The following is a 15,261-nucleotide window of genomic DNA, read 5'->3' as shown; positions in this document are numbered from 1 at the left end:
AAATTATTTTTAAATTTTTGTGTGTCAATACATAGCATGTATTTCCATGAGAAAGAATTATCTTTTAATCACATGTCAAAGGAATCTATGACCCCAGAAATATTTAAGAACCAATCTGGGTTGGGGGTGGAGGGTAGGAAGGAACACAGTCTTTAGTTCTGTTAATAAATGAACAATAATAGCAATGTTCTACACAAGCTTTATTTCCTTACTGTACAACGTTTCTGTACACATGTTGCTCTCCCTGCCTTCCAATCTTCCTCTCCTCTCCTAGTCCCTCTGCCAACCACCATCACTGTACTAACTCCTTCTTACCTTCCAAGACTCAACTGATGTGTACCTCCTCCAAGAAGCTTTACTGAACTACTTGTGCCACCATCCCCAGGCTGTCAAGGAATCATCCTCTGGCTTCAGAATTCTGTGTACAACTCTATTATTGCCCAGATAGTAATTTTCTAATTCTATTCCTCCTCCACTAGGATGAGAACTCTTTGAAGGCATGAACTTTGTCTAATACATCTCTGAATTTCCAGAGTTTTGCACAATGCATGACTGGTACATTATAGGTATTTAATATTTTTTTTCTTTTCTTTTTACTGCCATAATGCACAGCATATGGAAGTTCCCGGGCTAGAGGCTGAATTGGAGCTGCAGCTTCAGGCCTATGCCACAGCCAAGCCACATCTGCAACCTATACCACAGCTTGCATTAATGCCAAATCCTTAACACACTGAGTGAGGCCAGGGATAAAATCCACATCCTTACAGATATTAGGTCAAGTTCTTAACCCCTTGGGCCACAACAGGAACTCCAATATTAAATATATATTTTTGAATGAATAATGTTTTCAATGAATAACAGAGTCCACAACATAGTGATCTGTTCCACAAAGACTGTCACAGAGATTAACATATTAAAATTAATGACTTCTAAGACTATTGAAAAAACACAAGCAAACTATAATTGTTGGCAGGTTATTTTTCCACTTCTTTATGCCAAATCTCAGGTATTTTTTCCATAACATTGTTGAAAGTTTTTCCAATCCTATATAAACGTTTTTAGTTTTATGTAAAGTTCTAGAAGTCTATATATTTGCTTCATTTGTTTTCCTTCAGTTGATATGCAAGTACAGGCACCAAGAATTGCCATGGGCTCAGTCATTCTTAGCCCTGCTGTCTGGGAAGAGCATGCAGAGGGGATGATAGAAGTCCTTAAGGACTTTATGACATGCTGAGGATGGTGAAGAAGGTAATTTGTAAATTTGTACCACTTATGAATTGAATAAGGATGAAGTCAGCATTGGACCTGTACTAAGCAGGCTGCACTGCCCAATTTCCAAGTCCCAGGACTTTGACCCAATTTGGTTCTACTAAACAGTTTTGGCACAGTCATTTTAATTAACATCAACCTTTCTTACGTTGACACTTAAGGAGAGCAGCCAAAATGCCAAGTAAAAGAACCCTAAACTAACCTCCTCTCAGGACCACACCAAAAATCACAACAATCTGCAGAACAACCATCACTGAAAAATACTGAAACACACTACAAAAGATCCTCTACAGCTAAAGACATAAAGACAGAACCGCAAGGAGATGGTAACAGGGGCAGATTCACAATATAATCAAATCCCATACCCCCAGGTTGGTGACCCACAAACTAGAGAATAATTACATTACAAAGGTTCTCCCACAGGAGCAAGAGTTCTGAGATATACATCAGGCTGCCCAGCCTGAGGATCCAGCACCAGGAAGAGGAGCCCCCAGAATATTCTGCTTTGAAGTTAAGCAGGAATTGATTGCATGAGCTCCAGAGGATTAGAAGAAATAGAGGCTTCACACTTAAATTATGCACACAAAATCTCATGCACAATAGGACCAAGGGCAAAAGCATTAAATTGATAGGCACCTGGGCCAGACCTACCTGCTTGTAGAGTGCTGTGACCCAACCTGGAGACACAGACACTGGTGGGGGATATATCAGAGAGCATTCACATCTGTGAGCCCTCTTAGAGGCTAACATTTTGGCACCAAGCTGGCCCCACCCAACAGCCTGTAAGCTCCAGTGATAGGATGCTTTAGACCAAATAACCAAACAACAAACTGGGTGGTGACACAGCCCACCTAAAGACTTCCTGAACCCACAGCTGCCTCTAGACATGCCCCAAAATATGGCTCTGCCTACTACAGGACTAAGACCCAGCTCCACCCACCAGGGGGAAGGCACCAGAAACAAACAAACAAACAAAAAACTACAGTGCCACAGCCTACAGTCCTAGTCAACAAATACAAGGCAGACACTACCCTGGGACCAGCTGGACTCTGGCTCTTGGAAGACAAGAGGGGAGTACACTGCTGGGACACACAGGACGTTTCCTACAGAAAGCCACTTCTCCAAGGTTGAGAGACGTAACCAACCTACCACATACATAAAAATACAATGGCAATTTAGACAAAATGAGGCAATAGAGGAATATGTTTCAGATGATTAAACAAGATAAAACCCCAGAAGATGAACTAAGTGAAGTGGGGACAGGCAATCTTCCCAAGAAAGAGTTCAGAGAAATGATCAAAAAGATGAGCAAAGAACTCAGGAGGAGAATGGATGCAAAGTGAGAAGTTACAAGAAGTTTGCAACATAGATTTAGAAAACATAAAGAACAACCAAACAGAGTTGAAATACACAATAACTGAAATGAAAAATAGACAAGAAGGAATTGATAGTAGAAACCAAATGGCAGGAGAACAGATCAGTGATCCAGGAGACAGATTACTGGAAATCATTGCTGCAGAATAGAAAAAAGAAAAAAGAATGAAAAGAAATAAGGACTGTTTAAGAGATTTCTGGGACAACATCAAGGGTGTTAATATTACCATTACAGGGGTCCCAGAAGGAGAAGAATGAGAAAGCGCCAGAGAAAATATATGAAGACATAATAGCTGAAAATTTCCCTAACTTGGGAAAGGGAATGGTCACCCAAATCCATGAAGTGCAGAGAGTGGGTTACAGTATTAACCACAGCAGAATACACCACAACACATTTTAATAAAAATAACAAACATTAAAGATAAAGAAAGAATATTCAAAACAGCAAGGGGAAAGAAAAAATTACATACAAGGGAATTCTCATAAAGCTAACAGCTGATTTTTAGCAGAAACTCTGCAGGTTCTAAGGGCGTATCATGATAAATTTAAAGTCATGACAGGGAAAAACCTACAACCCAGAACACACATCAAGACTATCACAGATATCATAGAGAAATCAAAAACTTTACAAAAGTTATAAGAATTCAGCACCACCAAACCAGCTTTAAAACAAATGTTAAAGGAACTTCTCTAGGTGAAAAAGAAAAGGCCATAATTAGAAACAAAATTATGAAATGAAAAAGCTCACTGTTAAAGGCAAATATATAGTAAAGGTAGGAAATCACACCCAAAACTAGTATGGAGGTAAAAAGACAAAAGTAGCAAAATCATTTATATCCACAATAAGCAATAAAGTGACACACAAAACAACTAGATATAAAAAATAAAATTAAAATCAGTAATTGTGAGGGAGGAGAATACAAATGTAAGGTATCTAAAATGCATTTGAAATTAAGATATCAGCAACTTCAACAAGCAAGTATAAATATAGACTCCTACACAAAAACTACAATGGTAACCACAAAACAAATATATATAATAGATTTACATGCAGAAGAGAAAAAGGAATCCAAACATAACACTATAGACAGTCTCCAAATCACAAGAGAAGGGAACAAAAGAAGAAAGGGGGAAAAAGACCTACAAAATCAAATTCAAGGAGTTCCGGATTAAGGATCCAGTGTTGTCACTGCAGCAGCTAGGGTCACTGCTATGGTATGGGTTTGATCCCTGGCCCAGGAATCCCCACATGCCATGGGTGTAGCCCCGCCCCCCAAAAAAAACCAACAATAACAAATCCAAAACAACTTTTTAAATGCCAATAAGAACATACATATCAATAATAACATATATACATTTCAGTAATTATCTTAAATGTAAATGAACTAAATGCTTCAACCAAAAGACAAAGACTGGTTAAGTGAATAAAAAACAAGACCCATATATTTGTTGCCTATAAGAGACTCACTTCAGATCTAGAGACTGAAAGTGAGTGTATGGAAAAAGACATTCCATATTTTCCAAATTGAAATCAAAGGAAGCTGGAGTTACAGTATTTATATCAGACAAAAGAGACTTTAAAATAAAGACTCTAACAAAAGACAAAGAAGGATACTACATAGTGATCAAAGGATCAATCTACAAAGAAGATGTAACAATTGTAAATATATATGCACCCAACACAGAAGCATCTCCATATATAAGGCAAATGTTAACAAACATAAGGAGAAATCGACAGTTACACACTTGACATTTTGAAAGCCTATTTAGAGAGTCAAATATTCACAATCAATAGTTGTCAAAAAGACATGACAAATTAAAACTTCCTCCTGTACAGTTTGAAAAAAAAGAAATTCTTTTATGAATCCCATTAAATGGGAAATATTATAAGTAAAATTATCATATTCCCATATGGTGAACACCATTAATGAATTATCCCATCTCATTCTTGTGATAATTTTTTATAATCAGAAAAATCAAATTCAAATAAGAATGAAATTTTTCTTAAATCAGTGCTAAAATTAACACCTACTCCATTGCTAAAATTTAACAATTAATAAAAATATTCTGAAACTCACATAAGATTGTGCTGTTCTTAAATAACTCAAAGTTGTGACTTTAAGAATATGTATGCAAAATATTGGCATTCTTCTGACCTTAATGCATATAGCTCTCTAGTATCTCTCACTGAAGATGATAGTTAGCCAAGATACTGAAACTGAGGCCAAATGTAACATTCATAGATCTCAGAAATACAGACATTATCAGAGCTCCTTAGACGAAACAAGCACATAAGCATCATGGAAACAAAAGGTGTTTTCTACCACAATACTTTTGGAGTATTTTCATAAAGCTAAGCTACTACTTTTATAAAAGATAAAAAGGTGGAAAAAATGAATTTTTTAAAATATTTCTAAAATTTTATAAGTATATAAGATAAAATTATATAAGACCATAATCCCTTTTCCACAATTCCAAAATCCCTAAATCTATAAAAACAAGAATTTTTTTCATAACTTTGGTGTCAAAACTAATCTGTAAGCAAATCTTAACCTAAATTGATGTGAAGCTATTTATAACTTTTATTCAATTAGCATGAATATGATATTAATGTGTTTGATTACAGGGTACTCTCCCACACACCACTGGATATTATGTAATAGTAATAAACACTTGTGCTGTATTGCCTTTCCATAATCAAAAAAAAATCTGAATTCCGAAATATATTTGTATTCAAGGCTTCCCAATAAGGGACTGTGGACCTCAATTTCCTCTTCTTTTAAAGATGATTTTACCAGTAAGCCCTTAAGAAAAGGCATGCGTGCGCACGCAAACACACACACACACACACACACACACCAATTAAGCTACAATTTCTTTGTGGGTGTAAAATATTGTGCACTTTCCATACCTTATTTCTAACGTCACCTAAAAAGTAGGTGTCACTAGCCCCAGTTTAAAATAAGGAAACTTTTTTTTTTTTTTTGTCTTTTTGCCATTTCTTGGGCCACTCCAGTGGCATATGGAGGTTCCCAGGCTAGGGGTCTAATTGGAGCTGCAGCTGCCAGCCTATGCCAGAGCCACAGCAACGCAGGATCCGAGCCGCGTCTGTGACCTACACCACAGTTCACGGCAACGCCATTAACCCACTGAGCAAAGGCAGGGACTGAACGGCAACCTCATGGTTCCTAGTCGATTCGTTAACCACTGTGCCACGACGGGAACTCCGATTTCATCATTTAGATGCAGAAAAAGCATTTGACAAAGTCCAACATCCATTCATGATAAAAAACTCTTACCATAGTGGGTATAGAGGGAACATACCTTAACATAATAAAAGCCATTTATGACAAACTCAAAGGAAACATATTTGCTTGCAGTTTTCTCAATGGAGAAAAGCTTAAAGCCTTCCCACAAAAGTCTGGAACAAGACAAGGATGCCCACTCTCACTACTTTTATTCAGCACAGTATTGCAAGTCGTAGCCACAGCAAGCATACAAACAAAAGAAATAAAAGGCATCCAAATTGGAAGAGAAGAGGTAAAACTGTCACTGTCTGCAGATGACATGACACTATATATATAGAAAACCCTGAGGACTCCACACAAAAACTACTCAAACTGATCAAGGAATTCAGCAAAGTAGCAGGATATAAGGTTTACAGTCAGAAATCAGTCACATTTCTATATACTAAAAATGAAATATTAGAAAAGGAATACAAAAATACAATACCTTTTAAAATCACACCCACAAAAATTAAATACCTCGGAATAAACCTGACCAAGGAGGTGAAAGACATATATACTGAGAACTATAAAACATTAATCAAGGAAATTAAAGAGGATTCAAAGAAATGGAAAGACATTCCATGCTCCTGGGTTGGAAAAATTAATATTGTAAAAATGGCCATATTACCCAAATCAATCTACATATTCAATGAAATCCCTATCAAATTACCCATGACTATATCAGGTTAAATATATTACTAAAATTAATTTAACCTGTTTCACATTACTTTTTAATGTGACTATCAGAAAATTAAAAACTACACATAACTCATTTTTTTAAAAATTACCCATGACATTTTTTCATAGAACTAGAACAAACAATCCAAAAATTTATATGGAACCACAAAAGACCCAGGAATGCCAAAGTAATTCTGAGGAACAAAAACCAAGCAGAAGGCATAATTCTCCCAGACTTCAGGCAATATTACAAAGCCACAATCATCAAGACAGTGTGGTACTGGTACCAAAACAGAAAGACCAATGGAACAGAAGAGAGAACTCAGAAATAAACCCAGACACCTATGGTTAATTAATCTTCGACAAAGGACACAAGAACATAAAATGGGAAAAAGACGTCGTAGTGCTGGGAAAACTGGACAGCTGCATGTATATCAATGAAACTGGAACACACCCTCACAATATGCACAAAAATAAACTCAAAACAGCTTAAACGTAAGACAAGACACAAACTCTTAGAAGAGGACACAGGCAAAACATTCTCAGGTCAGTCTCCCAAAGCAACAGAAATCAAAGCAAAAATAAACCAATGGGACCTAATCAAACTGATAAGCTTTTGCACAGCAAAGGAAACCATAAAAAAAAAAAAGAAACAAACAAACAAACCCTACAGAATGGGAGAAAATAGTTTCAAACGATGCAACTGACAAGGGCATAATCTCTAAAATATACAAACAACTAATTCAACTCAACAGCAAAAAAACCAGCAACCCAATTGAAAAATGGGCAAGAGACCTGAATAGACATTTCTCCAAAAAAGATATACAGATGGCAACAAGCACATGGCAAATGCTGAACATCACTGATTATTAGATAAACGCAAATCAAAACTATAATGAGATTACCACCTCACACCAGTCAGAATGGCCATCATTTTTAAGTCCACAAATAATGAATGCTGGAGAGGGTATAGAGAAAAAGGAACCCTCCTACACTGTTGGTGGGAATGTAAGCTGGTACAACCAATATGGAGAACAGTATGGAGGTACCTCAGAAAACTAAATATAGAACAACCATATGACCCAGCAATCCCACTCTTGGGCATATATCTGGACAAAACTTTCCTTGAAATAGACACATGCACCTGCATGTTCACTGCAGCACTATTCACAACAGCCAAGCCATGGAAAACAACCTAAATGTCCAATGATAGATGAATGGGCTAAGAAGATGTAGTATATATACCCAATGGAATACTACTCAGCCATAAAAAAGAACAAAATAATGCCATTTGCAGCAACATGGTTGGAACTAGAGACTCTCACACTAAGTGAGGTAAGTCAAAAAGATAAAGACAAATACCATATGATATCACTTCTATCTGGAATCTAATATACGGCACAAATAAACGCTTCCACAGAAAAGAAACTCATGGACTTGGAAAAGAGACTTATGGTTACGGAGTGGGGGTGGGTGGGATGGACTGGGAATCTAGGATTAGTAGATGCAAACTATTGTCTTTGGAATGGATAAGCAATGAGATCCTGCAGTATAGCACTGGGAACTATGTCTGGTCACTTGTGATGGAGCATGATAATGTGAGAAAAAGGATGTATATATGTATGTGTGACTGGGTCACTTTGTTGTACGGTGTACAGTAGAAAGTTGACAGAACACCGTAAACCAACTGTAATGGAAAAAACTAAAATCATTTATAAAATATATTTATTAATAACTTAACTCTACACCAGGTATAGTTCTAGACATAGAATTAATAAACACAAGAAAGGCCTCTGTCTTCACAGAGCCTACGTTCTAGAGAAAGAAGACAGACCATCAGCAAGAAAAACAATAAGTAGGGGTTCCCCTTGTGGTTCAGTGGTTAACGAATCTGACTAGGAACCATGAGGTTGCGGGTTCGATCCCTGGCCTCGCTCAGTGGGTTAAGGATCTGGCGTTGCTGTGAGCTGTAGTGTAGTCACAGATGCAGCTTGGATCCCACATTGCTGTGGCTCTGGTGTAAGCCAGCGGCTATAGCTCTGATTAGACCCCTAGCCTGGGAACCTCCATATGTTGCAGGTATGGCCCTAGAAAAGTCAAAAAGATAAAAAAAAAAAAAAAAGTAGATAAAATAGTATGTCTGAAGGCACTAAGTCTATGAGAAAGAAAGAAAAGAAAAAAGAACAAGGTAAGAGAATGATAAGCAGGGAGTTTTCAGTGCTTAACTTGATTCCTAGCACATAGCTGGCACTCAAATATGTGTTGAGCGGATGTATGAAAAAAGGAATGAGCATGTTCAAGTTGAGGGAGCTTAAACTAGAAAATGAGTAGAGGAACTGTTTGGTGGAAGAAACAAAGAAACCATGAAAGAAAGAGAAACCATGAAGTTGTTGAGAGATAATGGTCTCTTGAACCATTCTTGATGGCCTTGTATAGTTTCCAGTTCCAGTCACTTCATGGTCTTACCGTAACCACCACCTCCCTTCCCCACCTCCAAGGGATGGGTAATGCAAGTGGGTTACTCTCCCAACCAAAATACCTAAGTAGGACACATACAAGATTATGTGTACCACTTCCATCACCCACCACCATACAAATCCCCAAAGCCGCAGCTTTATTATACACACAAGTATCACTTTAATGCTCCAGTTCTTCAGTACCCAGTATTTTTTAGGGACATATACAGGACTCCCACATATACAGGACTGTAAAAATCCTTGTTCTCTTCAATGACCCTTTAAGACACTCAGGTCACTATCTCCCCAAGCCCAGACAGACTCAGAAGGCAGGCCCCCTCAGGAACACCATCCTAGTTCTCCCCGCCCGTCAGTCTCCTTGCAATTTAAAGACCACTTTCCACCCATGGATGTGTGAACATGCATGCATCCCTTTGTGATTCTGAATGACCTTCAAGATCACTGATCCCATATACACCCACACTCAGGCTCCAGCCTCCTTTGGTAGGGTCCTGAAGGACTGGGGCTCTGGGTGTCCCCTCAAGCCTCTTATCTGTTTATGGACCCACGTGAGGATTTGTATACTTTCTCTGTGACCAAGGGTGACCCTCAGGCACTTCACTTTCCCACAGCCCGAATCCTTGTATATCCCCCTTCCATGGCACTGCCTGATACTAAAGTAACACTCCTCCTACTTACACCTGCCTCCTCAGAGTCAGAGCCCCTCTCCCCAAAACCATGCCGCTTAACGGAAACGTCCCCCAGGATGTTGGACACCCCTCCACGACGCAGCCTACCCCTACCATCAGCCCCCATCAGGAGGGGAGTCCTGTTATCTTCTCTGGGGTCTCAGCCGTTTCTGGGCCACTGCTCTCTCAAAAGTGTGCACACTCTCTCATACTCCACCGCTGCCACGCCAGGACTCCGGCGTCCCTGCCCGCCACTCTGAGGGGTACACGCCTCCCTTAACCTCTGACCCCGAGGTCACAGCCCCAGCTCGCAAACACACAGGACGCCTCCTCAGGAGTAGCTCCTCCTCGGGAGTAGCTCCTCCTCTGGAGTAGCGCCCTGCCCCAGTCCGCTGTCCCCTCAGGCCCAGGGCAGCCTAGCCGCCTCAGCGCTGCCCCTGAGGACCGCCCCCACAGACCTGCCTCAGGCGCCGTCTGGCTCCGCTCCGCCATTTTTTTTGTTGTCCCTCCGCCTCTGAGCCCACGCGAAAATCCCCGGCAGTGGGGAGCGGCCGATGGGATCTGCCGGCTGACAGAAGCTCCCTCAGGAAGACGCGGTGCGACGGTTGCCAAGGCAACGGGCGACGGGCGTGCAGAATGCCCGCGCGTGGCGGGGGGCGGGGGAAGAGCTAGGAGGGAGCGTGCGTGCGAGGCCCCGCCCCCTCGGCGCGAGCCCCTTCGGCGGCCCGGCGCCTGCTGGGCTGTGATACCCTCTCCCCCCACCCCCCCCCACGCGGCGTCTCTCCCCTGCAACCCGGCCACGCGTCCGGGCAACTGAGCATGCTCCGCCGCCTCTGGGGCACCGGTACCAGATCTGCTGGAATGGCGCTCTCCTGCCGCGCCCGCGGGTGTCGGTGCTGACCGCAGGGCTGGATAGGCTGGCTTTCCTGTGGTTGGTGCTCAACTCTGGGGACTTGGGACAGGCTTCTTGATTTTCCAGCGCTTCCACCCACGATGTATCTGGCCCTAGTCGAGTAATTTATATCTTCAAGTGAAATGCCCTGAGAATGGAAAATTCAGTGCCCACCCCACCCCAAACTCGCATCCCGTTGGACCTCACCTTGCCCCTCTACAACCGCACCAGCTCCAAACTCCAGAAAAGGCTCCTCTTTCACAAATTTATTTCTCGGTGTACCTAGGATGCTCCTTCCCATCTCTGACGAATCTCCACTACCTTCTAAAACCAAAGTAGAACATTTTTCTTTACTGAACTGCTGTCCTCTCACAGTCCGCTGTGCATTCCCGCCGTACACTTAGGTGGCTTTATGCCTTATTTTCTTCGCTGTTCCCCTCTTGACAGTGAGCTTCCTTATCCCTGGGGTCGGTGTCTTAATCTTTGTATCCTCCATAATACAGCATTGTGCTTGACACAAAGGAAGTACTAAGTAAATGTCAACGATGATTCCTAGTTTTCCCCTGCACATTACTACCTGTTTTATTGAGCACCTAATTTTTTACCAAATACCTTGCTAGGCAGGCGACTCCTCGAAGAAAAGAAATAATGACTTTGATAGAAGTTAACTAGTCTTTGAAGCGCTGCAGGATCAGAGGGATGGAACTCTAAATTGGAGGGAGGCACGCTAATCAGTGAAGACTTCAGAAAGGGGAGGATACCCTAGCTGAGTCTTTAAGAATGAATAGCTGCCAGCCAGAGAAAGAAGAAACTGAGGTAAAAGAGGTGGACTGGAGATGAAGAGGGGCTATAATACTGTCCATGATTTCTAGGAGCTCACAGTTCAGAAGGGAAAAGGGATTTGTATCAGTAGTTACAACCCTGCCTGATCAGAGTTCTGATAGAGGAAAGCATGAGAAATGGTGGGAGCCCAGAGAAAGAGCACGCAACCCAGCTGGGAGATTCAGGGAAAGCTTCCTCGAGGAGTATCTGATCTGACTTCAAGGGCAAGTAGGAGTAAACTGCACCAAGAATACAGAGAGAAAGGATGGTTGAGGCAATAGGAATAGCATAGATCAAGCAAAGAATAGTGTCTGAGGCGAAGACCAAGGCAGGAGTGGTGAGAGCATATTTGGAGAATTTGATCCAGTAATGGGGAAACCCATTGACAGGTTTTTAAGCAGGTGGGGGGTTTAGTCAGCTGTTCTGTTTGCTGTGTAGAGAGTAGATGAGAGCCAAGAAAACACAAGAGGCTGTGTAGTAATCTATACAAATATATGAAGCACCTAGAAAATTCTCATCAAATAATAATTTGACAAGTCAACAAACATGTTTGTATAGAACTGAACTGTGAATGATTTAGTCAGACATTCCACCATGTCCATGGCTCAATAGCCACATGTAGCTAGTGGCTACTATACTGGACAGCATATATAGAGAACGTTTCTATCACTACAGAAAGTTCTTTTGGACAGCATTGAGAGATAAATGCCAACTGGGCAGAGGAGATGGAATGCCTGGGAAAATCAGCACTGAGAGAACGGGTTTAATTCTCCTGTGTGTCAGCTCCTCTTCAGGAAGTAGTGCACTCCTGCTAGAGTCCTCAGAGACTTCCCTTTTGTTGTGTGAAATGGCACAGCATGAGGCCTGTGATAGAAATGCCCCCCACATATGCCCTGGGAGTTGGTTTTCCCATACTGCCTTTCAGAGTGTCCCTGGGACGTCTGCCTTCCCCCAAAGATCTCCTGTAGTTTCTGTCTCCACAGACTGCCACCTACTTACCACAAAGCCAGGGTGCCTTCCTTCTGAAAAATATTCTCTGTAGGATTCACCCACTCCCTCTGTAAACATGTATTAAAATGACACCTAGCATGTGCCTGGCACTGAGTTAGATGCAGTCTGGAATAAGAGGTATTCAAGTTTTAGTCACATTTCTCACATGCACGAATTCATTTAATTCTCATTGTAATGTTGGCATTAATGTCATTATCCTATAGAGAAGATGAAACTGGGATGCAGCGAGTTTAAGTGACTTACATGGCCACACAGAAAGTAGCAGACCTGGGGAAGACTGGAATGGTGCTAAGAAAGTCACCCATATTACATCATGTAATTTCACATCAAAAATACATGGCTTTAACGTTTACACTGTAATTGAGAAGAAAATAGTCTACAGTTAATTTCAAAAAAAAAAAACATGGTAAGAGCAGTGATACAGGCATGCTCAGAAAAGTGTAAGTGCATCAAAAAGAGATGCCCTTCATAGGCATTAGGAAAAATTTTGGGAGGAAATGAGCCTTGAGTTGAGTATTAAGGATGAGATGGGGTCAGCCAGGTAAAGTGTAGTGTAGGGAAAAGAGAGATGAACATACTCTTTAATCAAACATGTCATTTGTATTTCTACTTTATGTTGGTTTGGCCTTCTAAAAATATTACCAGTCTTTTCTTATTTACCTCTTAAGTTTTGTTAAACAAAAAACAAAACAAAACAAAAAAAAACTGCCCTATGTCAAGGCTATAAAAGAATTAGTTAAGGATTTTTTCTTAAACTGGATAATTATGTAAGTTAGAACATGACTAAACAGAATGGAAAATATTCCGATATTGAAAGGAAGAGGGAAATTAATGGTGCAAAGTCATTTATCCTTACAATTTTCTCTGCTCAGACTGCTTTTCTTTTTTTTTCCTCCAGGTTATCTGCCTGACTCTTACTTCATTCAGGTCTCATCGCAAATGTTACATTATTGGGAAGGTCTTTCCTGACAAACTACTTAATATGTACTTCCTAGATAGCTCATAGTTTTTACAGTTTTGTGAATGGTATCTTATGTGCTATAAGTTTTGGAGTTTGTGTTTGTGTGTTTGTTTGTTTTTTACAGCCACACCAGTGGCATATGAAAGTTCCCTGGCTCGGGGGTCAAATAAGAGCTGCACCTGAGGCAGGTCTACACCACAGCCACAGCAACACCGGTTCCAAGGCAAATTTGCAACCTAAGCCACAGATTAGGGCAACATAGGTCCTTGTCCACTGAAGAAAGCCAGGATTCAGACCCTCATCCCTTCAGAGATAACGTCCTTAACCCACTGAACCACAATGGAAACTCCAGGCTCTATAAGTTTTTCTACTTACTTTGCTCATGTAGATAAAGGCATCAATTTTAAGTTAACATTAGAATTGTAAAATTCAATGAACTCTCATATTATGTCTAGTAGTTTGTTGAATGTTTCAGATTTTTTTAACCGATAAGAATAATAAACAGAAAAATCATAGCAGTCTCTTCCCTTCCTATCTTTTTCAAATTCTTTTTCCTGTATTATTGCTTTAGTTAGAGCCCCTAGTATTGTGTTTTAAAAAGTAGCTAATATCTAGGATTCTGGTTTTTTCCTGAAGTTTTTCCATTAAATGTAACTTTTTTCCATTAAATGTAACTTTTGACTCAAAGTGTTTGTCAAATTGAAGAAGTTTTCAAAGTTTTTAAATTATACATAAGTATCAGATTTTAAATCAAAAGCTTTTTTTTGCAACTACTAAGATAATCATGTGTTTTTCTCCTTTAATGCAGTAAAACAAATTGATATTTTTTTATCTTAAAGTCTTTGCTTTTGGGGTTAAATATTATTTGATTACAGTATTTTTTGTTGTTGGATTAAGTTAGCTATTTTATTTCTAAGGTGTTTATATCTATGTTAGAAAATAAAATGGGTCATCTGAGCCTAGAGGAAACATTTAATGATCATTATTTTGTATTTTTCTGGAGCCAATTTTGGCATTTTATATTTTTCGAAAATATATCAATTTTATTTATGTTTTAAGTTTTCATGTTTTTATTTCTAAGATTTCTCTTGTCTATATATGCTTCTTTTTTTTCATTGTGAATTTTATTTACATTTTTTCTGTGGTTGGTATTACCAGAGATATATCTATCTTATTGATCTTTTCAAAACTTTTAATTTTGTGAAATCACCACCACCACCACCATTCTCTCTCACACTTATTCTCTTTCTTTCTCTCTTTCAATTAGGATTAGTTTCAGGTACAAGTTACAGAAAAATTCAAAATGCCAGTGGCTTATGCAAGATAAAATATTTCTCCTTTCTTAAGTTCAAGAAGCCTTGAAATTGGGAGTTCCCATCAGGTCTCAGTAGAAATGAATATGACTAGTATCCATGAGGACTCAGGTTCGATCCATGGCCTCATTCAGTGGGTTAAGGATCCCATGTTGCCGTGAACTGTGGTATAGGTCGTAGACTCAGCTTGGATCTGGCATTGCAGCAGCAACAGCTCCGGATTGGACCCCTAGCCTGGAAATCTCCATATGCCATGGGTGTGGCCCTAAAAAGACAAAAAAAAAAAGAAGAAGGCTTGAGATAGTTCAGGGGTGTGATGGTACTCCAGATGTCAGGGATCTAACTATGTGTATCTTGGTGTTCCATTTTGCATGGTTTCCATTTTGGTCCAAGATAACTACTGGAGTTCTAGCTATTAAGGTTATATTTCAGAGAAATATCTTTTAAGGACACATTCCATTAGCTGCACATACAATTCTTTTTACATCCCATTGAGCAGAATTCGTTCA

The 15,261-nt window shown here is 40.0% G+C and overlaps 1 protein-coding gene across 2 annotated transcripts in view; it reads right to left on the bottom strand.

The window, feature by feature from the left end:
• AGBL4 (ATP/GTP binding protein like 4) overlaps nt 1-10,466 on the bottom strand; it is a 1,262,788-nt gene extending 1,252,322 nt beyond the window's left edge. The window contains exon 1 of one of the 2 annotated variants that reach the window (XM_021097823.1): nt 10,212-10,466. In XM_021097823.1, coding sequence (XP_020953482.1) covers nt 10,212-10,245 — 34 coding nt within the window. In that variant the 5' untranslated portion in view covers nt 10,246-10,466. The remainder of the gene's footprint in view (nt 1-10,211) is intronic. The other variant, XM_021097822.1, reaches the window with a different exon arrangement.

The sequence above is a fragment of the Sus scrofa genome, chromosome 6, assembly GCF_000003025.6.
Source record: "Sus scrofa isolate TJ Tabasco breed Duroc chromosome 6, Sscrofa11.1, whole genome shotgun sequence".
NCBI lineage: Eukaryota > Metazoa > Chordata > Mammalia > Artiodactyla > Suidae > Sus > Sus scrofa.
This window is presented reverse-complemented; position numbering and strand designations above follow the sequence as displayed.